Consider the following 24,380-nt stretch of genomic DNA (forward strand, 5'->3'; position numbering starts at 1 on the left):
CAGAAGTTTATTTGCAGTATAAACAGGGTATGATGAGAACCAACCAACCCCAGCAACCCACTCATTCTGTTTACTTAGCTATTGCTCCTGAAAAACAGAAGAGGTGACTAAAATCCTGTCAGGCATTCCTTTCCCATTTGGTTTTTAAAGACCCTTCTAATTCAGGGGGCCTTTTTTATCCAATTATGAAGGCCTTCACTGTACTAGTGCTCTGCTGTAGTTTTTTCTCTAGCAGAGCCACCTCTCTTGCATTTGAGTTTTCGGACTGTGATGACCCTGATGTCTTTAAAGCTGTTGATGCAGCACTGAAGAAATACAATGAAGACAGAGCAACTGGTAACCAATTTGCTCTATACGTGGTGATGGAAGCCAAGAGAACTGTAAGTAGACTTTGCAAAAAGAAAAATGTTGGAATTGTTTATGAACTCGGAATCAGCTTATCTCCATCTCATTTTTAAGGGGGCAAGCATGATAGCACAGTGTCTTCCAAAAATGTTTTAAAAAATCAAAGTGACTTGCACAGTAAGATACTTGTTCCCATGACAAGCAGGGATGTATATTATGTTTTTATCAGCACAACTCTGTGTGCTGATGAATTGCTTACTAATGCAAGGAGTAAAGACTAGAAAATTCTATCACCAACACAGTTTGTCTTACTAGTCTCTGTTCTCTTTTTTCTTTGTTGGGAATTTTACCCCTTTCCATCATCTGTAAGGTTTTCAGACCAATAGCAAAACCACACTTATTAAAAAATATGGATGTAATCTTGACTTGGGAAGAGCTGGTGCCACACATGAAAAAGAATCACCTGATAAAGTTTGGCAGTACTCTGGATTGTTTGTGAATATTATTTGATTGACACCAATCCTAAGTCACAGATCTATCTAAAAGCACTAGGTGGTCTTTTAGTCGAATATGGTGAGAGCTAAAATTACAGAAAAAAAAAAAAAAAAGAATGTAACATGATCCTTTGCCTGGAGTCCTTCTGTATAGCCTTAATCTAACAAAAGAGTATTTACCTCGGAGAGGCATACAAAGATGGTATTACCATAATAATGACAAGCATTACTTCATTTGCAAATAACATTAGCATGTTTTTCTACTGGATTGGATTTTCAGATGTAAACCACAAGAAATCCAGAGTGTCAGAGAGAATATTTTGCACTCCAAAATCACAAGACACTTTTACCCAGATAGAAATTGACGTCGGAAAGGAGCCATGCATTGCTAAACACTTACAGCAAACTACCCACATCTCCTGGCACCTGCCCTCTCGTGCTTCTGTTTACACACTGGGGAGATTTTAGCATGTGGAGACAAAAAAAGTCAGAAAGCCCTTTATACAATTAATATTAAATAAATGAATAGTCTCATTGTTCTCACTGAACTGCATACATTCTTAGCAACAGCCAAATGCAAACATCTCTATATCTGTAATAACACCTTCCTTTTGCTGGTGTTCCCAAAGGACAGATAGGAGTTTCAGAATTTTATCTTCAACAATGTTCTATTTTTAAGAATACATATTTATTGCAGTTATTATTCATCTTTCCTTCTCTAGATATTCATCTTTCCGTTTCTTAAAAGATACGAAGTGGAAATCAATTATTACTTTGAATCATTGATTTGATTATAATGTTAAGTAAAAAACAGAGAAAAGGAATCTGCAATTGAAATTTCCTCATATTTGAGATTCTTTTTCTAAAAAGAGTATAGATTTTACTCCTCGCTAGTCTCACAATGTTGAATGCATTAATTAAATAGCTGGTTATTACAAATTCATGTACATTCATTATTGATAGGGTAATAAAACATAAAAGCTGACTAGTGAAAGACTAAACCTGCCCCAGTTAAAGGCATAGATGCTCATAACAGGAATGAAATAAGCTAATAGCAAATAATACAGAAACAATGTCTTTTCTTATTTTGTTTGCTCACTGAGCTGATTTATTGCAGATTTAGAACACCGTAAGAGAGAACAGAATTTGGCTCTTTTTAAGTCCCAGATAGTATAATCTGATGTAATTCCATAAAAGTAAATTTCTACCTGCTGAGGATTAAGTCTACTATATTTTTAGAGCCCCTTTTATCCTGTTTTACCACCATTATATCAGGTACCTCTACACTTCTTCGTACCTGTAGCAATACACAACAGGAATTGAGACATGGCAGAATATAATTCTGTGTCAACATCAGTGTAAATCCAGTACATGTCAACCACATCAGCTCAGCCTCATTTTTTTGGTATCACTAAGGCAGAAATTATCATTTAATTCTCCCAGCAGAGACAGAGAACAATAATTGGCTATTTTAGAATAACCAGTGCTAAACTACAGCAGCTGCCTTGTTTGTGTTTGAAAAGTCACATTGTCAGAGCATTTTTAGTGGTTGTAAAAGGTTAGTAATTTCTGACTTTATATATTCTCTAAAGGATGAATCACAAACCTTACAGTGTTGTCACTGTCACCTGTAGGCACAGGCCCACTACCTGGTTTATGGCGAAGAGAAGATGCCCACTTACTGATTTACCAACTTCTGAAACACTTCCACTTGCCGGCCCAAACTTTGCTTAATACTTTTTATTTCATCTTATGGGATTCCCAAGGCTGCCCTGCCCTGCACCCCAGCCTTCAATGCCTGTAGAAAACTGCAGGCACCGCCCAAGGCTGTCTCCACATCCCTGCTCACCCCTTCCTGTGCAGAGCTGAAGTTCCCTGCTACCACCGAGCAGAGGCTGTCTGGGCACTGCCAGGCTGCCTGGGGGCTGCTGGCTGCTGGTTCTGGGCTGCCAGGGGAGCTGTGCAGAAGGAAAGTGGACAGATCTGGGAGGAGGCCAAGAGTGAGAGCAAAGGAGTCAGACACGAGCACAGTCCAAGCTGGTAATTTATGCTAACTATCCAAGCAGCCACCCAAAATGTTTTTTTTGGAGTACATTTGAATCAGAGTATAAAACCTAACCCCTTCTTTTTGGTTCTAAACCCCTTGGAACTACAAGTTAAAATGAAGGTAGTTGAGCATATTGTATCTATTACACCAACATATTGTTATTGTAGGTAAGGGCTAAGTAATATAATTAGATAAGTTAATATTTGAACTACCAAGATCTGAGAAACCAGCAGTGAGTGGGAAACCATACTATAAAATTTAAGGTAACCAATGAATAGTATTTACTTTTTTGAAACCCTTATCTTTTCACTTGATTTATTACTATGCAAATGATGACATGTATATTGTTTTAATCCAGGCAGGTCCTGACCCACAGTTCTATGTGAAATACAGAATACTCGAAAGCACTTGTGCCACTGAGGAAAACAAACACTGGCAACACTGTCATTACAAAGTATCTGTAGAGGCTGTAAGTATCTGTCCTCTTTACAAGTTCTCTGTGCAGAAACATCAGCATAATGACCAGGACTGTAATTGCTTGGGGAAAAATACAGTAGAAGAATTAACTTTTTTAGCTGTGTTGCTTTTGAGAGCTTATATGACTACAGTACAGTGCAGAAATGTTTATGACTCCAAAGTTAACCATTATAATCCTGACTTTTCCATTACAATCCTGAATATATGCAGAGAGGAACATTTCAGTGCTTCAATATGAAGGTTCACAATAAACCCACCATAAGATATGTGGACTGAGAGAGTCTAAGGACTGTAAAACTTTGTATTAATTATGTATAATGGAAACTTGCACAACCAAATACTGACATGGAAGCCACTATAGCAGATAATTTGGCAGAGGGCTTTCAGCAGTGCCAAGCATGTCTGGCTCATGCTACCAGAGAGCACCCAGGAGAAGTACAATGGGGCCATGTGCTGCAGGGGCACTACACACTTCTGGGGGATGGCACTGCTATTTCTGACAGTGCACAGGAAGGGATGATGGTGACAGTATAATTTGAATCTATGTAAAATGCCGTGGTCATCGCTGCATATCTTGAACTAGCAGAGAGGAAAACGGATAAATACATATTCATGTATTCATTTCCATTATTCTGACTGTAAATTCTTTAGTTAACCAGTACACATCATACAAATACAAAGCAATTGTTCAAGTTATGTGCTCAGTTTGTCCCCTACTTTCCTCACAATCAACAAAACGGATCCTTTTTTACTAACAAAACAGCAACTTAGACATTACTACAAATATACACACGAACCTCTTCCCCAAACTCAGTATGCAACTGTCAGCTGTGTTCAATAGCTAAAGCACTGTATTTTTCTTTAGCAAGTTTCAGACAATTGTTGCCATATGTTTTTGCAGAAAACAGGAGAATGCACAGCTCGAGTTCATATGAATGATGCTGATAAAACAACTAATGTTTCACAAGACTGCAGAATTTTCTCAGGTATGTAACCGTTTGCGACAGCATTCAACAAATACATTGACAAATAAGAATGGAATAAATATGATACTGAGACTTTCAGGTAATTTTAAAGGTAGAGGGTCCTTATCATTCTAGTCAGACATTTATAAATAATCTTTTGTAAGCAACTACATGCTAAAGATAAAATTTCACTTCATTGTTATGCACATATAGACTAAGTCAGTGAAGCACAGGCAGTTTCTGCCCAGGGTAATAAAAACCAGCACATGTGTGTGTAGTAAGTTTCTTCAAGCACTACAATTATACCAAGTTAAAATTAGTTTGCTTAAGACCAAAAGCATACCAATAACTTAAGAGACTAGATACAACTTGTCACACTTCAACATTCTGTCCTTACTTACTTAAGCATAAAATTTTCCCAGGAATTACTAGAAAAAATTTTGTATGACAAAATTCCACCTTAATTTTCTCCAAACAAAAAATGACTGAATTATTTCTGTTAAAGTTTACCAAAACAAGTATTTACTCCAAATGAGAAAAGAAAAAAATTTCATTTACAAAATAAAAATCTCACAGTGATATAATTATGTAAGAGACTGATCTTTTAGACCTTAACAATAAGCAGTACTACATTTTTCACCTGTAAGACATTCATATATGACTATTATATTCACATAGTAATTTCCCTTATTAAAAAGAGATCACATTGTTTTAAAGCTTTGCAACCCAGATCTCTATGCCTGGTGTTCTGAAAGACATACCCAAGCTCGCTTTAAAATATTAATCTAACTACTAACTACAGAAATATTCACCCAAATTTCTGAGATGTGTGGCAGCTGGTATTTGTTTTTTGTTCCTAGCTATCTTGTTTAAAGCGGAAATGGCTTTACCTACAGCCAGTGTCGTTCTAGGAACTGCAGTACACAAACTCCATGCACTGAACAAATGCTGCATTCGTAAGGCAATGGTGACACCTAGTTGCCAGCAAAAGTTGTGTGACTCCCACAGAGAATGCACAGGAAATTTGGATTTGAATCTTTGCTTAGAAAGCAAAAAAATCCCATACATAAATTAAATGAATCAGGTATTCAGCCTAAAGAATTCACCTCTTCTTACCGAGTTATAGCAACTCTGAAAAAAGAACACACATTTGTTCAGCATAGTCCTTATGAAAGTGCTGAGACGACAGTTGGTCTAGAAGTGGGTGTGCTGTTGGTTCATTATCGCCTTTGTGACTACTTACTGAAAACGTGGTCACACTTTTCTGTAAGGTATCTATTTGTCATTACTGAGTCAAAACAAGTGATGCTAAAAATACGAAGGGGCAGACTTTGTTCACACCTGACAGGTGAGGGATTTCCCCAGTGTATTGGTACCCCACTGTTCAGCCTCTTTGGTGGAATAATTTGATCTAAGTGACCCTGGACTGATTTCCTGGCTGGTGCAAACTGGCATAACTCCATTTAAGCCAGTTTATGCCAGCTGAAGGTCAGGAACACAAATTTTATTTCAACTCCACCGGGACCACATATTGTCCCACTTCCATTCTCAAGCTCACTGACTCATGAAATTAATTTATGTACTGAACTATAAAATTAATTTATGAAAATCCAATCCATGACTACTAGAAAGGAAGGAGAGTTAATAGGATTAGTAGTAGGAAACAGGAGTTTGAGCATCCCTGTCAAGCTTGTCTATCCACAGCCAGTCCAGCTGGTTGAGCCTGAAGCTAGCACCAAGTGGTAACTGGCAGCCACAGTGACTGGCAGGGACAGCAGAATAGTACAACCACAGTCCCTGGGGTACTCAGAGCCACAGCAGCTCACATGGGTGAGCCAAAACACTCCTGCTGAAGTCCCCACTCTGAAATGTGGTGAGGACAGCAAGCAGCTGCATACTCTGGGTAAGCTTTGAAGAATCTGAAAACCATCCCTGTAGTTGTAGCCTCCACTGGCTCTTCCCTGGCAGAATGAGTACGGTACCTTCCTTAATGGCGTCAAAAAGACACACAAGGTTTTTCTGAGATTCAGTAATTGATGGAATGGGGTTCACTGCCAAAATCATGCCTGGACCTTAAGGTCATGGATGGCCCCTGCCACCACAACCAGAGCATGTTCCTAAATACAAGAATGTAGGTCTTGAAACTGGAAAACAGGGTTTGCTCATTACGCCAGTTAAAAGCAGGAAAGGTTCTTGCTCACTCCTAGATAGGAAAAATGAAAACCTAAGGCTGTTTTGCATGAAGCCCTATGTTTTTTGGTTTGTTTCTTTCCCAGATGTGTCAAAGATAAAACTTACTGAGGCTCCATGTCTTGGATGCTTTCATCATATATCAAGTGATGGTTCAGAAGTGTCAGAAATTCTGAAACAAGCCATTCAAAAGTTTAACAAGGGCAGTGATGAACCTGCTCTTTTTAAGCTTGTGGAAATAAAAGAAGCTAAGAGACAGGTTTGTACATGATTTTTCTCTAAATTTTACCAAAATAACCCAACCCAAAGCAGGTACCTTGTTGGTTTGTGTATGTTTCTGATATTAAGGTGGCTTATATTTAATAATAAAGCATACAAAATGCATATAGAGTGTAGACTCTATAAATAATCATCTTCACTTATTAGGAATCATTAACAGTTCCCTACTGGATTTTCAGAGATCTTAACTGATAGTATACATATTTTTTTTCCTTATCTGCAGTTGTATCTCACCAGTACTTAGCACCAGTTTATTTGCATTCAGTGCTGGCACATGCATCCATCCTGTGTCATCTCAGATGCTCCTGGGTACTTCATGTGGCCTTGCCCTGAGGCTCCAGCAGGAGCAGATCCCTCCTAGGGGCTGTGAGCCAAAGCTGCCAGCCTGCACAGATGTCTCACATACTCCCCAGCCTCTCAAACACCAGCAGGCACCTCTGTTTTTGCAGGCAATAAGGCCCATTTGTCAGCAGCTGCTATGTGCTATAGGACAGGTCAACCTCACATAGGAAAAACGAGTAAGAAAACAAAAAAAAATAACATACCACCTGCTACAAGATTTCTGCTCACGGGAATATGTGCTTTGCAAGAAATGACTACTCAGGTTGCAGAAATTCTGTGTCATCTGGTATTCCATGCAAGAATTCCTTTCCTGTGAAAGGCTCTCCTATGGACTGGTGTAACATTGCTAGAAAGTAAAGTTTCTTATTTGGTTTTTAACTAGTGTACAACCCAACAGCAAACACAGACCCTTTTATTTTGAACCTGTATGTATTTAGGTAGCCAAAAAGCATCTTCTGGTCTCATGTCTGGTCTCATGTCACGAGTCTTGACTCATGATTTACATCAGACTGTCCTCTTCATATTTACTGATGACACGATCCTCTTTGCTGAAAGAGAAACTTGCACAACATTTAAGCCGCATGACAAAATGTTGCGACAGACTGCAATCCAGCAGCTGGAAAGAGAACCATCATGTCACCTCTGGCAAATAGAGAAAAGTCAGAGCCCTCCAATTGATCTGGGATAGAAGGTTCCTATATTGGATTATTTCTCCTTTTTAATCCAGTGTTACCTGGCCCAACACTATGATATGGAGAGATTTCATGGGTGAGAAGCAGTAGCCATAGTGAGGAAAATGGAACAGCTTCCTAGAGAGAAAATTTTAAAAAGGGTTATGAACCTGGACAAAACAGTGTGTGTGGGAAGGTAAAGCCCAGGATAGACACAATTATGGGTAGATGATAAATGAAGAACACTCAACAAAAAATTATGCCAGCAATATAAAGTTACATTATTCAGATACTGTTTTACTGTGTCCTGTGCTCAGGAATGCAGGACCTGCCAGGCTGTATTACTGTAGTCATCTATCTAGACCAGCTTTCTGTCACAGGGAGTAATAAGTAACAGATCTTTGGAGAAAAGTGCAAGAAACCCAGCAGTAGGAGGCTGCAGGCTTGCCAGAAGTGGACACCAAATACAAAGTGCACTTCTAACAAAAGCAGGACTTAGTTTACATTTTGTACTGCAAGGACGAGATTTTTTTGGCTGTCCATGAACACTCTATGGCTTAATGACTGCAAAGTGATTTGATAGATGGAAGGCACTAGATGAGCAGTTTTGCTTTCTTTGCTAATCTCACGTAATAGCTTAATTTTCAAGTTTATATTTTTTTACATAATGTAGAACCTAAATATCTCTTCCAGGTGGTAGCTGGATGGAATTACATAATAAAATATGAAATTGAGGAGACTAATTGCTCCAAAGACCAATTTCCAGATCTAACTGCAGAATGCAAAATCACTTCTAGAGGTGTAAGTAATCTTCAAAATCTGTTTATCAAGAAAATATCACATTAACAAATAATCATTAAGATCTGACTCAAGAAAATACTTAAAGCCTTTCTTCACTTTGTGAACAAAGTTTAAATCCAGTCTTATAAATAACTGTCTATTTATGCAATTAGGACATCCATGTCTTCTTCTGAATCAGTGACTAAGAGGACAACTGAAAAGCTTACAGATTACTCTAAAGAATCTAACCAGTCTCACCCAAATAATAAATCCCTTGAGAAGTTTCTATCCAGATATTCAAGGAGTTACTCATGTACAACCCAAGAAGTGATAACTAAAATTAGCACAATTTCCAGTCTAAGACATATTTTCTAAGAAAAGTAAATAGTTGAATTATTACTTAACCTCTACCACAGACCAAACAACAGAGCTTCAAAAGAAATTTATTAACAAATATACATAATCCAGCTAAACAGTGCTGCAAACCCAGGTACTCCCTCAGCTTCTCTGACCTGGAACTGAAGCAGTTGCACCAAAAATAGAAGCTTCCTCTCTCAACTGACCTCCCTGAACCAGGTCATGTGGGGATCAGAAAAACAATTTTGCAAACCCAAGGCAGAGCACAGGAATGCAGAGTCACTATGAACAGTGGTGGTAAATGAGAGGGGACAGACTGGCATCTGTTTTAGCTGTTGAGGAAATGCACCAGTGAGTGTTACATTCAAGAGCCTCTCCTGTTCAAAAATTACTCCTTGTACATCTCAAGAACGTTTCAGAAGTATTGATCAAAAAAGGGAATAATGACAACACTGGTAAATAACAAAAGCATGAGAGTTCGACTAGCGGAAGCAATTCCCTCCATTACCCATGTGCCCTTAAACCTTAAGCAAGTTATTTAATCTGCTTGAGTCTGAGTTTCCCCAGCTGTCACTGAGAGGTGATGACTTCTGTCACCTCACCTACTGCAGGAGCACTGCCTCACTCACATACTGCTTTGGTCACACAGGGCTTCTGGAATTAGATTTTTAGCACTTATCCCCTGAACTTGCTAATAGATCATTGACAGATATTATTAGAATACCATATTCCAAGAATATTCCATACCTTGGAATGACCAAATTCCAAGCAAGTTTTCTTGTACCTTTATTTAGCTCTGTACTATTAATTTTTAAACGGGAGGACCAGAATTGCACCCTGTATTCAACACACGTATGAGCCGAGCTATACTGGGACATTATATCAGTCCCTTTAAGCTGGATAATAAGCCTTGACATTATTCTTCATTAGCTTTTCTAAAATACTACTAATTAGATTTTTTATAATTGCATCTTCAAGTAACTGTCATAGCTAAGATCTTGATCCTGAATTTTAAGTCTTCCTTTTTATTCTACAGTTAAAGGTTTCTTTAGTCTTTGATAAAGGATTTCACCAAAACCTTTTTGAAAATCTCTGTATATCAAGAGGTCTCTTTACCCACCTTTGTTGATGCTTTGAAGAACTTTGACAAATCAGCAAAATATGACTTCTGTTTACCACAAAACCTCAGTCTCTCCTGGGTGTATTCATTGCCCCTAGTTCTTTCCTTATTACCATTTTTAATCACTGGAATGGTGGAATTGGTTTTAGGCTCTGTAACCTTTGAAAAAACTCCTCAGGATCAATATCTGCTGTCTTCCAGCTTTAAGATATCAATGCAATTTTAAGCAAGTTATCTACCACAGGTCCTTTAGAAAACCTGAGAAAATACAAGAAACACATTAACGTTTGATTTGATAATTGTGTAATTTTCTTTTTGGTCTTCACAGTTTGAGACAGAAATTCCATGGAGTTCTCCATAAAATATTATTCTGGCTTGTAAACATCCTCATTTTTTTTTCTGTAATGAACACATAAAAATAGTTCATTTGGCTTCTCTTTCAGGGTGTTATTTTCTCTGAGTGATCCTTTAGAACCCTGATTATTTATTGCCTCTGCAGACTGTCTGTCAGACTTCTGGCTACCAGAGGAAGGCAGGAAGGAGAGCAGGAAGGAAGGAAGGAATTATTAGAAGCATGCTTGACTTATACTGTTAGTGGGAAGGTATTAGGATGTGAGTTTGTTCATTATTTCTAAATAACAAGGAGCTTTTTTGCATTTTTTACTCCAGCGTGTAGCTAAATGTGAGGCCAAAGCATTTCAGAATCTTCAGGCAGAGATCGTGGATAGCATCAGCGACTGCAAACTTCCAGGTATGCCTTAGGCACTATTGATTTTGAAAGTTCCACAGTTTTCAATGTCTCTTATTGTTAGGTATTGTTACTTTTTCCTCCAGCCTATCTGGACACAGATACTACTCCATGTAGGAAGTGCTGCATTCTTACCCATTCAGACTAGGTTTTCTTCAACAGAAAAATTCATTGCCAATTACATGCACCTCTCATTTCACTCAAATCAGGTCTTTCCATATGTGTAGCTGTTCCCTCTCCATATTTCCTGGCTACTCACAACTGGTCCACATAATTCTTGTTTCTGTGAGAAAACTGTTGTTAAGCGTCTCATGTGGCAGTAGGTGCTGATGTTCTTTTACACAACCGAGATATGATATTGCTGATCATATAAAACTCAGATATATTTTGGTTTCATTTCATAGACCCAAATATGAAGAGTTCCAGAAAGCAGGGCTTCGTAACTGTCTTTATCTACATTGAATCTTTTGTTTCTTAGATCTGAAACCTGTTGGTCTCTTTCAGTTCAAGAAACAGTGGTTGCTGCCATTTGCCCAGGTTGTCCAAGGACTATCCCAAACGACAGTCCAGAACTGAAGGAACTACTGAAGGTTTCTATGGAGAAGTATAATTTGGAGAGCAATGATGATTTCTACTATAAAGTTGGAGAAATACAATCAGCGACAGTTCAGGTTGGGATATATCCCAGATGAGGGACAGACATGACATTATTATTGGCCTGAGCTGAATGTTAGCTAAAGTTTGTATTTAGATTTGAAATAATGTATTTGTCTAAGTGCTGATACATGTGGTAACTGAAACATCCATGCAATTTTTCATGTAAAATCTAATCCATATTGGCTTGCATTCAAAAATTATTCAAAAATTTCCCATCTCTTGAATTTTTATTTTTTTCTTAAAACAAAATGATTTTAAAAGGATGTGAAGAAGGTTGGCTCAGGGTATTTGATTTCTCTGTATCTACCCTACTTTTTACCTTTGTAACATACCTTAGACTTTTCAAGTATAAAATTTTTATTAGACAGGACTACTCCCTTGATCCACCACAACAATACTCTCCATGTTATTTTAGGCAGTGTCCACCCTACAGCTGTTGTATGGTCCAAGAAATGAGGCTTCTTAATTTCCCTTAGAAATCTGCTGGTTTACATACTGATTGCGCTGCTAATAATACTCTAGCTAGATTCAGAAAAGGACATCTGTGCTTAACTAAAGACATACAGATAAATTGAGCTTGAATAAGGACAAGGAGTCAGGAGGATAATATTGGTCAGCATTTGCATAAACCTACTTTACTGTCCCTGATGCCTTTTCCTGGTCTTAAAATCAAGAGTCAAACATGGTTAGAAGGGAAAAATGGATTTTACCTTGGTATTTATTTTAAGGATCCTTAGGTACACTATGTCCAGGTCAAATGCACCGAAATGCACATCACAATGCCCCTCCCAAAAGATCTGGTATAACATTATAGGTCTTACTAATTAGCATATCTATCCAAAATTCCCCAATGAGAGGCTTGAATGAGTCCCCCCCTCCCCAAGGAACCTTCCCCTGGATGGTTCTATCTTAGTTTACAGAATGTGTTCTGGAGAGGACCTTGGGGTCTGGGGCACACTAACCCCTACCTACAAAGCTTCTAAAATGTTTAGCCTCCTAGCTGAACAAACAAGTCCAAGAATGTAGGCAAAAAACACTAAGAATACAGAAATTGTAAAAAGGTATAACAGGGGTATAAAAGAAAAGGCAAAAAATCATCATGGCATCATCCCAACATATCAAAACAGAAGTTTAGCATAGAATCGAAAATTTGGCAGTGGAGTAGTTCAGAAAATACTTGGTCACAACTACTCCTGAGCATGAGGTGTCACTGGAGAAGGCACTAAAAGCACACCAGAATTTTTCCAAATAGCTTATATTATCTTACTGATAATATCTGTGCCATTTCTTCGTTCAAACTTCTTTCTGACTCCCTATCATGACTGATATTAGCATGCATACACCTTTAAAATAGATTTCAGGGAAACAGAATTTCGTGGCTTGCCTGATGTCCCTGAAGAAAGATATATTATTTCAAGCTCTGTGAAAAATACTAAGAGAACTCAAAGCAGGCACATTCTTGAACCCATGCAGTTTCTCTCTTTAATGCGTTTGGCAAATAGGTTCATTTTTAACTGAGCCTGTTCATCACACACTTTGTTTTACTCACATTCCACTTTTCTGACATCATATTTGGCTCTCTACAGTGCTATCACTAATGATTTCATCTGTTACTCATGAAATTACTACAGACATTTAATAATTGTGGGCCCAATATTATTCTGACCTTTTCTGTTTTCTTCAGCTTCAATGCTAGAATTTTTGAGAACAGAAACTGGAATAAATAAGTTACTTGATTAGAAGCAGATAAGTTTACTGCCAAATATTTTAATATTGTTCTTAACATATGTTGGCCCAGTGCTTAGGACTTGTAGAATATAAGCAGTGTAGAAAATCATCTTTCCTGTGAACCCTTTTCATTAAAATGCTTTGAGCACAGAAAACCTTCTTGCTAATTTTTCAGGTGGTTGCAGGAAAAAAGTATCAAGTCAAATTTACTGTCTGGAAGACAAACTGCTCTAAGAGTGAGTTTGAAAAACTTAATGAGGACTGTACAGCCACATACAACAGTGTAAGTAATGATAATGTTGCCAACTGTAATGTTTCTAAAGGACAAATTCATTTGCATCAGAAACTGTAAAGGCTTAAGTAAAATCACATCCTGGATTCTGTTACCTCTTTCAGTAAACTTTTGTTTCAAGAAGGGCAGCCTTCACTGCTTGTAACCCAAGTTAAGAAACGCTGAAACTTAAACTGAATCACTCCAGCTGCAGGATCAGTGTTCACTGCAAAACCAAAGGAACTTTCTTTTGATAATAATCAATCAAAGAAAGGAGAGGAGGAGGCTGCTGCCAAACGAAATAGCTGCAATCCTCCTGACTCTGTGGACTTGCAGCTAAGGAAAACATGAGACTGAAGTGTTACTTGTGTGCAAAGGAATGACATTTCTGGCGTGCGTGCCATGCTGTTGATAGTGGGAAAATGTGTTCTGGACACTGGAAAGGAATGCTGAGAGGGCCAGAAACCATCGGCAAGAGAGTTGTTTGGGGAAAGAGCTTTTATCTCCCATCTCTTTTCCCACCGTATGAACAGTGCTTATCTGTGAGATTTTAAAATTTGTTAGTGTAGCAGGCACTAAAAAGAAAAAAATAAGCCTTTATTTCAATTTCCCAATTTTTAGTGGGAGAAATACCATCAACAAAAAATATTTCTTAGGAATATCATGAAGATTAAGCAGTTAGTGCTCCAAAAGTGATGGAGATGAAAAATCCAATTTTCAAGATCCAATCTGAAATCCAAAGTTGAATTAAAGTGTTCACACAGGCATACTATAACCTTGAAAAGCTAAACCATGATGTGCCCCAGTGCAGAAGTATTCATCGCTAATACAGATTTCATATATATTTGGTTAAAGTTCCAAGGATTTTAAAGTATTGTTTTAAAAAAGTTTCTTTTTCAGGCCCAAGTCTCTTCCTTTGTGTCTGAAGCTTTGTTGCCTTAATGTGCTGGTTTTTGTTTTGTCAACAGGCATCACTGTCATGTAAAGCACAAATTCACGTGATCCCATGGCAGGATAAAATCTATCCCCAGGTGAACTGCTCTGAAAAACATCAAGCGGTAAGATTCTTCTTCATTACCCATCCTCTTAAGCTGAGCATAGGACAAAGGCAGTCAATAAATTCTTAATCCATTCCAAATTATCCCATATTTTATACCAAAAAATAAAGGAACACAGTTCTTTTAACAGCCTCGTTAATGTCACACTCTTCTCTCTCACCCTCTAACTTCAACAACCTGTTACATCAAAGCAGTGTCACCACAAGGTGAGACAATGGCCAACAAGGTGATCACACAAACAAAGGCACCAGGACAGGGAGAAGTTCTGCCGATTGGCTGCTTCCTCTGCATTGTCAGTTGAGTTGTGAAGTATCAAGCCCCATCAACTCCCTCAAATTACTACTCACACTAGGTTTAAAAGTTGAAATAAAAATGTATTTGCCAATATAATAATTATAGCACACAGATTTCCAAAGCATCCACGAACCTTTCTGTATTAGTCAACTGGCAGCTGCCACAGCTGTCAGTCTCTGCAGAACGATCTTCCAATTTCTTCCTACTCAGCTCCACAATGAATGAGTCCTGAATGAGAGTCAGTTTGAAAATCTCAAAATGGAATACAAATATTTTTATTATCAGACATTTTTGATGATTGCAGAGTTTTTAATAAATGCAGATATTCCAGTGCGACACTGAATAAAGACAGATTAACCTGCCCTCATAAGTAATAACTTCACTGTGCTCAGCATATTCATTTGTTATGTATGAACTAATGTCTCTCCTCTTTATTTTCACTACAATATTTTATCCATATCAACTTTCAAATTTAGCTTCAACCCAAATAACTCTGATTTGCAGCTAGATAATGATCAGAGACTTTGGTGGAGAGAAATGAAACTTGTGTTGGACTGTGACTGTACACCGTGTATTCAGCCTTTCTCTTCCAGTTGAACACTGATGAGGGAGTAGAGCTGACCTAATAACAACAGAATGTTTGATATTATCAGCTTTAACCTCTGTGTGTTATTTCCAGGCAGTATTCTGAAATGCATATGTCAAATCTAGAAGTAAAAAATTGAATAGTTACATTTCATATAACAAAATGACACAGATCTTCTGTATATTCTGCCATTGATGCTACTCAGAGATGTGTTAACCTTCAGCATAAATTGGTTCTATACATGAGAGTGTAACACTCTAACAAGTGCTGGGACATTTATTCCTAGAATCCAACTGTATTGTTCATAAACTAAAACCAGTACATGTGTTTTGCTCTCTGTAGTATCATTCCTCCCTTACACTGACAAAATTTCAGGGATACAGAATTTTTTCCTTTACACATATAGCTGCTAAAATACTCCAGAGTTATTTGTGAGGATGTTTATGTTTGTATGCTTACCACAGAAGAGCTAATTATTTAGTTTAGATTTTAGTTTAAAAATCTGCTAAATGATTCATGTACTGCAATGAGACAGCTTCTGAATTTCCCAAATCTGAAGCAATTGTTCTTTTTCATGTAACAAACGTGGCTATTATTGTAATGTTTTTTAGGTGTTCTTTGCAAGAAGGCCTCCTGGATTCACACCTTTCCGGAGCGCTGTGATGCTAAGCCAGCCAAATGCAGCTTCACATGCTGATAAAAATGAAGGAGAAAGTCAAAGCCCTAGCACAGGAACGAGGAAAGACGATGGACAGGAACCAGAAGGCGAAGGTGAACCTGAGCATAGACACAGGCACAAACACAGGCATAAGCACAGGCATGGAGTTAAAAAGGATCATGAGAATGACAAAAGGCATAGGCATGAAATTGGTTGTGGGCACAGAAGTGGCCATGGGTGTGGGCATAAAAAACACTGTAAAAAGAATAAACATAAACATCCAAACCCCAAATCTTCTGAGGAGTCAAATGAAAGGGGTTTTAATCAAAATGAAACCCTCCCAACAGCCAGTGCTGAAATAGCACTGGAGCTGGTTAATACAGGGATTGCAAGGAAGGAAACCAGTAGACCTGCAGAGCCACTAACTCTTCCTGATACTTCTTTATTTCATGGATTGCCAGATCGCCCAGAATCTCCTCACCCCAGATGTCCTGGAAAACCATGGAAACAACTTGTGGGCTTTCTAGCCCCTCCTAGCTTTCCCAGAGAATTCACAAATGAGGATCTCTTGCCTTCTGCAGCAGAAAACAGCAATCCAGCTACAGAAAACATCGAAGAAGACTTTGATCTCACAGATGCTTTACCATAATTCAAACATTGCAGGATCCTTTTCAGAAATGTTACATAGAAAATAAGAAGAATACTGCCTTTTGAAATGTATAAAACACGAAGAGGCAGAAGATCATATTCTGTTAACTGAAATACCCAAGTAGGTCACCAGCACTTCTGGGGACCTAAGACCATATGGCAATACTGTGTATTTGCATATATTTGCAAATATGTAAATCAGTGTAACTCATCTGCCTCAATTTTCTATAACCACAAACTGAATCACTGCATCAAATCTTACTGTATTATATTTAAAACAATGGCAGAAAGAATGTTGCAGATTACATGAAGAATCTCAACCAAGTATGGGTAAAACAGAAGACAATATAGAACAAGGGAGCCTCTCTTAGATATGTGAAATAATTTTTCTCTAATTTACTCGAGTGGATCATTTAAAGAACAAAATAAAACAAAGGAACCTTTTTACCTGGTAATTTTTTTGAACAAATCAATCTTGCCACCAGTCTATCACTAGCAGTTGTTCTGTTGGATGGAATAACAGGGATAGCTGAGAGAATCCTAAATAAAGCAGTTTTATTATTCCCTATAAATATTAACTACTCAGAGAAGCACATTGATTGACAGCTTTTCATTCAGCAGAAGTGCACAAATACTACAGATCAGATGACAAAATTACAAACACCTGAGACACCTAAAATTTGTGTGCCTTCTTCCATTATATATGCATAATTTTGAGACTGGACTGATTTTTCTATTCTGGGTATCTTCCAAAGGTTGAGGTTTTGGTATGATGCATTAGCTAAAAAGCACCAAATATTTCTTGCAAAATAAAATATGTTTTCCCGCCGTATGGATGCGATAACTTATTCAGCTGAAAAAGAAACCCCCACAGAGCAATAAAAAAATAAATAATGCCAGATCAGTTCACCAGTTTGAAATGCTACTCAGTCTTGTAAAGGGTTATTGACAGGGTGAGGTCCTACAAATGGCAACACTTCACTGATTTTGCTGTAAAAGATCACGTCACTTGAAACCCCAGTGGAAGTGCCCTCCACTGCAGCTGCAATTCTCTGAAGCTGCTCATCCCAACTGCTAGGATTGCTGCGGCATCAAGACTATTCAACAGCTCGGAATGGGTCCTTCTTTTGTATGCTGTGCATCTACAGCCATCACCTCCCTGGTGAGGAGGAACTAGACAGGGGAAGTCTACTTAGAGAATGCAAAAGAAATAGGAACAGGATCAGGAGCTCTTGGCATAACAGGCATAGGGTGATCTCCGAAGAGAAGATAGCTACCAAGAAAGGTCAGAAGACACAGAAGTGGAAAGAACAAAGGCATGGTGCCATGATACAGTTGGGGTGAGAAAAGAAAACAGCAAATTAGTGGCAAAAATTGAAACAGAGTGAATGGGATGGGGAAGTGGGTGAAGGTACCATGGTCAAGGAGCTATAAAAGACAGGAACTCAAAAAGGGGGGCAAGAACAAAAATAAAAAGAAAGAGAGGGGTCTCTCTAATTGTGGCAGGACAGTCTCTAACACACCACAGAAGAGAACTCACACTGTCCGAATCTAAGCATTCCCTGACAGTGTGGGCACACCTCCCCTTTTCAATGCCTGGTTCCTTTCTTTCTAATTTCATTAGAAGAGTCCTTAAGATGTATTGAAAAAGTCATGAAATCTAAAATTAGAAACAGTCCCTGTGAGTATAAATTCAGCATGGTTGTGTGCATCTGAATTTTTTTTTTTACAGTGTAATTGGCTGCCATATAGGGGTGGATGGATGGAGGCAGACAGACAGACAGATATCTGTCATGAGTGGTGATGTCAGAACCATTATATTTCCTTTCTTCCTGAAAAAAATCATTCAGAAGTCATACAACTTAGCTGGAGCCCCATTTTAAAGAAAGATAAAATAATAAGAACCCCTGGATTAATCACTAATCAAATCCAGCCTTTTAAAATTAATTCCTTTCTTTGCAGCATAATATGCAAAGGCTATCTTCTTGTTTTGACAAGAACTGAACTTAAAAGCTACGCAGATGAAATCCTTGAGAGTTATCTTTAGTTCTCTGCTTCTTTTCTTCTGAATATTTGATTTTGTATGATTTGATTTGGTATGATTTTGGCTGTAACTGGAAACTCTTCGTGTATAGTGAATTATTAACAGGAGTATAAGCTCAAAACGGTTTTTCTTTAAATTACAGTAGCAATTTAAGTAATTAATGTAAAACTACAATAAAGAAATAAAGATGCAAATATAAGAAAAACAAAGTTTTCTTCCCATTTACAGTCTCCCTGACCTGAATGAAAAGCCAGTCACTCTTGATACATTCTCCACACAGAGCACAAATACACAACCATGAGTAGAGAGGCACAGGACTAAGGACTGGTCGTTTACCACGTGCTGTAGTGAGGACGTGAGGTTTCATTAATGTTTAATACAAAGATGATAATTTCAATTTGCTTATATAATTTACAAAAGTAATTACTTTTAAAAAAATCATTCTGGAATAAAAATCAGTGTTCCATGTCTAAAAATTTTGAAACAGAGTATTTGGATATTTTTAGAAAGGAGCATTTCCATTTCTCATTGACATGTTCTCACAGAAAGTTTCAATTATCACAAAAGAGCACTTTCGGATGGAAGAATCTGCCGAGAGAAGGCTCCTGACCAGGCCTGTTCCAGCTCTGCTGCTGAAGAGCTCTGCAAAACTCCCAGCTTCTCCTCCTGCCAGAATCGCTGGAGCGCTTTGTCCAGGGACCGCAGCGCTTAAGGAGTACTTTCCTCCTTGGCCAGCAGATGGCACATTTTTTGTCACAGGGTTTATCATCGCCAAATTTCGTCAGGTTTGTCATTGCCAGGAACGGTTTAGTAGGCTTAACATTCAGCGTTTCTTCTGGGTGAGTAACACTGTAGCTAAAAACACCCCATCTGTGCAATCTGTTTTAAATATTAAGCTCTAGCAATAGAGCTTCGACGTTTGCCAGTTACTTACTGTAAGCAAAGTATATAAATAACCCTCTAAATGTAATTTCATGAATAAAAAAATAAGAGCTACTCCTGCACAAGAAAAATTGCATTCTTACTGATACAGATAATTGGAACTAGGAGTCTGGGGTATGAAAATATGTCTGAATTAAACCTCTGTTTTACTTATACTGCTGACATCTAGAGCCACATGATGGCCATTCTGCAGCTGTCTGAATTTAATATGCTCCCTCCCTTGTTCATTCCATCTGTGACAATGGGACAAAATATATATATTTTAACTTACCTTATGAAAAATTCCTCAGCTTTACTATGGATGGACTATTGGATTTTTGCCATAATTCAGACATGACCTTTTCATCACACTCAGCCATTCCAATCATCCTCTAGTGCTATGTTCACACAGTGCAAGCCACGGGAGAGAGCTGTGCAAACACCTGACATCAGAACATGTGGAGCATTAATGATGAACACTGCTATTTGATAGGATGTAAGAACCCACTTCTTTCCTTGTTTTCTCAGGTCTCTAAGCCAGCAAGATAATTGCTCCCAATTTAGGAATAACAGCTCTGAGGATAAATGAGTCTAAGTGGCTACAGAATTAGAAATGACATTACTACATGGCCATTGTCATGTAGACAGAGCTGTACCAAATCCAGTGTACTAGTTCCTCAAATATTCTTAAAAAATAACAATGGGGACAGATATTTTCAACTCTGTAACCAGCTACTCACCCACAACTCCTAATTCTGCTGTGTTTACAAGACCACATTAGTACAATGCAGCTTCCACAGTTTTAATTAAGCTTTATGTGCAAGTTCATTTGGTAAAATGTAATTAATAACACAATGTTTCTACTGCATTCTAAAATAAGAGAAGGGTGTGTTAAGAAGAAAAGAGTGAAGGTTTTTCTAGGTGGGTAAAGCATCTTGCTACAACTGAACACTCATAGTACTGCAGCTCCTGCAATCTGCTGCCCAGTGAAAATCCAACCATAACCTTCAAAGGAGTAACTCCTACCAGTATGGAGTAACAGGGATTAGAAACCTCATAGTGATTCTTATCTCTTCTGCCATGCCTACTGATCGTGCTGATCTGTGGGTTGAAGATCAGGCATTTAAATACTTACCTTACTCAAACTGAGCCACAGAGAATCAGAATTCCCTGCAGATTCCAGAGTCATGCCAAAGGACTATATTTGTTTTAAAAATGAAAAGACAAAACATATTTATGAGAGGTACTGCATGAATTTGGTGCATGCCTCTCCACCTTCCACTGGATGCATTTATCACAGGAGCCAAGAGACCACTTGGCTTGAAACAAAAGAAATACTATAGTGTGAGTGAGAAACAAAGGGAACAAAGCAAATCAGACTAAGGCAGAGAATGAACAAGGATGTATTTTTAACTCAAACTTAGATTAGCATAAGAAAACTCAAACAGTTGGGGTAGACAAGAATTGAGGATTATTGATTTCAAGTTTGGGAACATAATGCTCATCAACAGAACACCAACAGGAGCTATCACATGTTTAAAAAAAGACTTTGACCTACGTGCCCAAAACACTATAGTTCAGTGCCTTGAAAAATCCACCAGACACATGTAAAGGAACATTGTTTTATTTCTTATTCTAACCCTTAAGTATGTCAGCAGAAGTTAATTTCTTGCCATTTAATCCAATAGAAAAAAAATGCTAATGCCATAAAACATCATGAAGAAGTAAATCTACATCATGAAGAAGTAAATCTACTATAACTGAATTCTCTTCCTTTTATGTGCCAGTTGTTCAACTAGCTGTATACTGACTAAAAGAGTAGTAATGCTCACAAAATTAATAAAAACAAAGGGATATAAAGGGACGTAGCTCAGGCTCTGCAAAAGAAAAAAAATCAGTTCCAGAAGGAATCCAGAATTCAGACTGACTATTTAAGCAGTCTTGTGACTGCTAAACAAAAATCTCCTGTTTGAGTGCAGAAGCCTGATTTTAAATTTTGCTGAGAAGTATGTGCTCCCATTAACCTTAAATAGCATTTCAAAAATCAGGCCTTGGAGCATTTCAAAAATCAGGCCTTGGAGCACTCAGCCCAAGTGTAGAAAGCTGATATTACTTGGAGTGGTTGAGATGAAGATTGAGCAATGCAACACCTCGAAGAGGTAATTATGGGCAGCATTAGCCATTAAAGCAGCTTTTATATTTTACAGTGTTTGGGGAATTGGTGCAAGTCCTGGCATTACCCACAGCAGCACTAGTGGCTTAACAGCTTTTTATCCTGGCCCAAATACAAAGATTAGAGTGTTCTGGGCAATGTTTGCCATACTTCCTTATTCTCTTGGTCACTCCCACAATATAAACCAGGTGGAAGAAGCAGGCAAACCAAGCATAAACTACAAGATCACCTCTTTCTTCAGAGTTTGGTACAAACATGTGGACAGATTAGTAGATTTACAAACAACTCCACTGCCTTGTTCAGCTACATTAAGTTGCTTTTCTATCATAAGGCAACCAAGACACCTCTGAAACTTTGACTTAAGTTGATCTGCTGGTTGTAGCTGTCAGTTTGGCAAAGGAACAGCATCAATATGAAGGTTATAATGTGAGTGCACTCCACTCAAGACATTTCTGTATCAGCACTACTACAGCTCTGCTCTTTTTCACTGTAAATACATGCTAGCCACCATCAATCCATCAACTGGAACCAAAAAATATTTATACTATTTGGAAATTTATGAGAATAGCTTGTCATTTAGCAACATTGTGCTTCTGGACACCCATTTTTGCCAATGAAGAACTATTAAATCAATCTTAGACTGCAACACTAACCTTCCACTAAATATTTATGTAAGGCAACTAAATTTTTGTCTGGATAGGGCCCATCCATTCTTTCTTTAGCAGTTATTCTACAAAGAGGTGTTTATTATACAGTCATACCTGTTTGAATAATCACCTCTGAAGAACCCACTTGCTCAGGATGTTATGAACCCCGAGTGCACTAGGGACCAAAGTAAATCAAAAGAATGGGTCTGAAGACTGAAGAAGAACTTTCCTTAGCTTACGAGTTTGACAAAATTAGTCTGAATCACAAAATGAGTCTGGCTAGTAAAAATACACTTGAACATCCAATTCCACATGACAAACCTTGGAAATGGAAACTTAGGTATTCATGATTGATATATTTCGCCCAGTGCCATTCATGACTGGGAAATGCATGAGCTAAACTCTATACAAAGAATAACAATTTCACAGTGAGAGATGGTAATACTAAAAATAAAAATCTGAATCTCTAACACTTACAGCCTGAATTACTGAATCTCAACCATAGTACCAGGCTGCTACAGAAAAAAAATTCACTCTGACCCAAACTGCAAACAGACTCCAGGAGAACAGTCGAACACTATTTGATAAATGGTGATAAAGTGCAAAACAAGGAATTGTGAGAAAGGGGTGATCTATCCAAGCACACTCAATAACACAGCAAACAGATGGCTAAGCAATACCAACACAGGAGTTATCAACATAGCTAAGACAGTGTTATCACTGCCTCCACAGTTTGTTTGATTCTCCTCAAGGCCCCACCGTGCAAACATGGCAGGTGTGCTGGGTTTGCTGTGCAGGGTACACGGGTTCAGCAGCTTCAGAAACATCCTCACGACTGAGAGAAAGAGCGAGCAGGTGAAGGATAGCAAAAATACGTAACATGATAGACAGATGTAGAAACAGCAGCAGCAGCTTTTGCATGAGTCTGTTGCAGGTAATTCTGCAATGATATTGAAGTCTTAGACTAGTACAAAGCTTGCCTCATTAAAGAGATCCCACAGAAAGCATGTCTGGTGTTGGTTCTATAGTCAGTGTTCTTGAGCATCTAATATTAACTTTTATTTATTTATTATACATTTCCACTCAAAAGACATCTACTTAGATAACAGAAGACAAAAGATCATTGATAAAAGGTTGATAACACCTCAACATATCCCAACAATCTTACCACAAAAAACATAATTTCACTTGCATTTTGAAAGGTTTCACAGCACTGCACAGCTGAATGTAACAACTGAGTCATTTTAATACATACAAACAGAATTAATCAGCTCAAGATTATGCTGAATTCTTTACCGCTACGTTTTCTTCTTGTTTATCTCCCTACTGAGTTTTTTCACAGCTGTCCTTACCCAGGGTAATAACGTTAATGCCAAAGTAGTATCAAAGAGCAGCTACCTTGAAGCAGCAGTGAGTATTTTCTAAAGGAAAAAGTCACTCTTCTTCTCCCTCCTTTCTTTGCAGCATTTCCTCCTGAAAGCATGGGAGTGTGCTTGCTTGCTCATCACTCCTGCTACCCTAAACAACTGAGATAGCTTTGTTCTTCTGCACCAGCAGTTCTGCTCATGAACACTGACACTGAATTTCCTTTTTTAGACAGCAAGGACGCAGACTTTCTTCCTCTTCTCCCTCCCTCTGCCTCGCCTCCCCTCCCCCTCGTACAGTCTTTGCTGTGCCCTCATCTTACCTTCAACAGCACAAGAAATCCATGCTGCAGTTTTTTTCCTCGTTAGCAGCTCTATGGCAACAGCAGTTCTGAGGCAGCAGTCCTTTACAGTTTCACTTCATTCTCTTTCCTTCTGCAGAAAGATACACAGTCTGTTAGCCCAGGAAATCAGGAAAGACAATTCTGATGCGATGTAAATTAGCAAACACAATTC

The 24,380-nt window shown here is 38.2% G+C and overlaps 1 protein-coding gene across 1 annotated transcript; it reads left to right on the forward strand.

Moving 5' to 3' along the window:
• The first annotated feature begins 79 nt into the window (after window positions 1-79).
• Window positions 80-17,162, forward strand: KNG1 (kininogen 1). The gene is made up of 11 exons (XM_032120024.1): window positions 80-380; window positions 3,245-3,355; window positions 4,265-4,349; window positions 6,605-6,777; window positions 8,504-8,611; window positions 10,737-10,818; window positions 11,320-11,486; window positions 13,376-13,483; window positions 14,440-14,529; window positions 16,021-16,180; window positions 16,529-17,162. Exons 1-11 carry the CDS (start codon window positions 186-188, stop codon window positions 16,714-16,716), a joined length of 1,467 nt encoding a protein of 488 aa, XP_031975915.1. The 5' UTR covers window positions 80-185; the 3' UTR covers window positions 16,717-17,162.
• Window positions 17,163-24,380: the final 7,218 nt, after the last annotated feature.

This window comes from Corvus moneduloides, chromosome 10 (genome assembly GCF_009650955.1).
Source record: "Corvus moneduloides isolate bCorMon1 chromosome 10, bCorMon1.pri, whole genome shotgun sequence".
Taxonomy (NCBI): domain Eukaryota; kingdom Metazoa; phylum Chordata; class Aves; order Passeriformes; family Corvidae; genus Corvus; species Corvus moneduloides.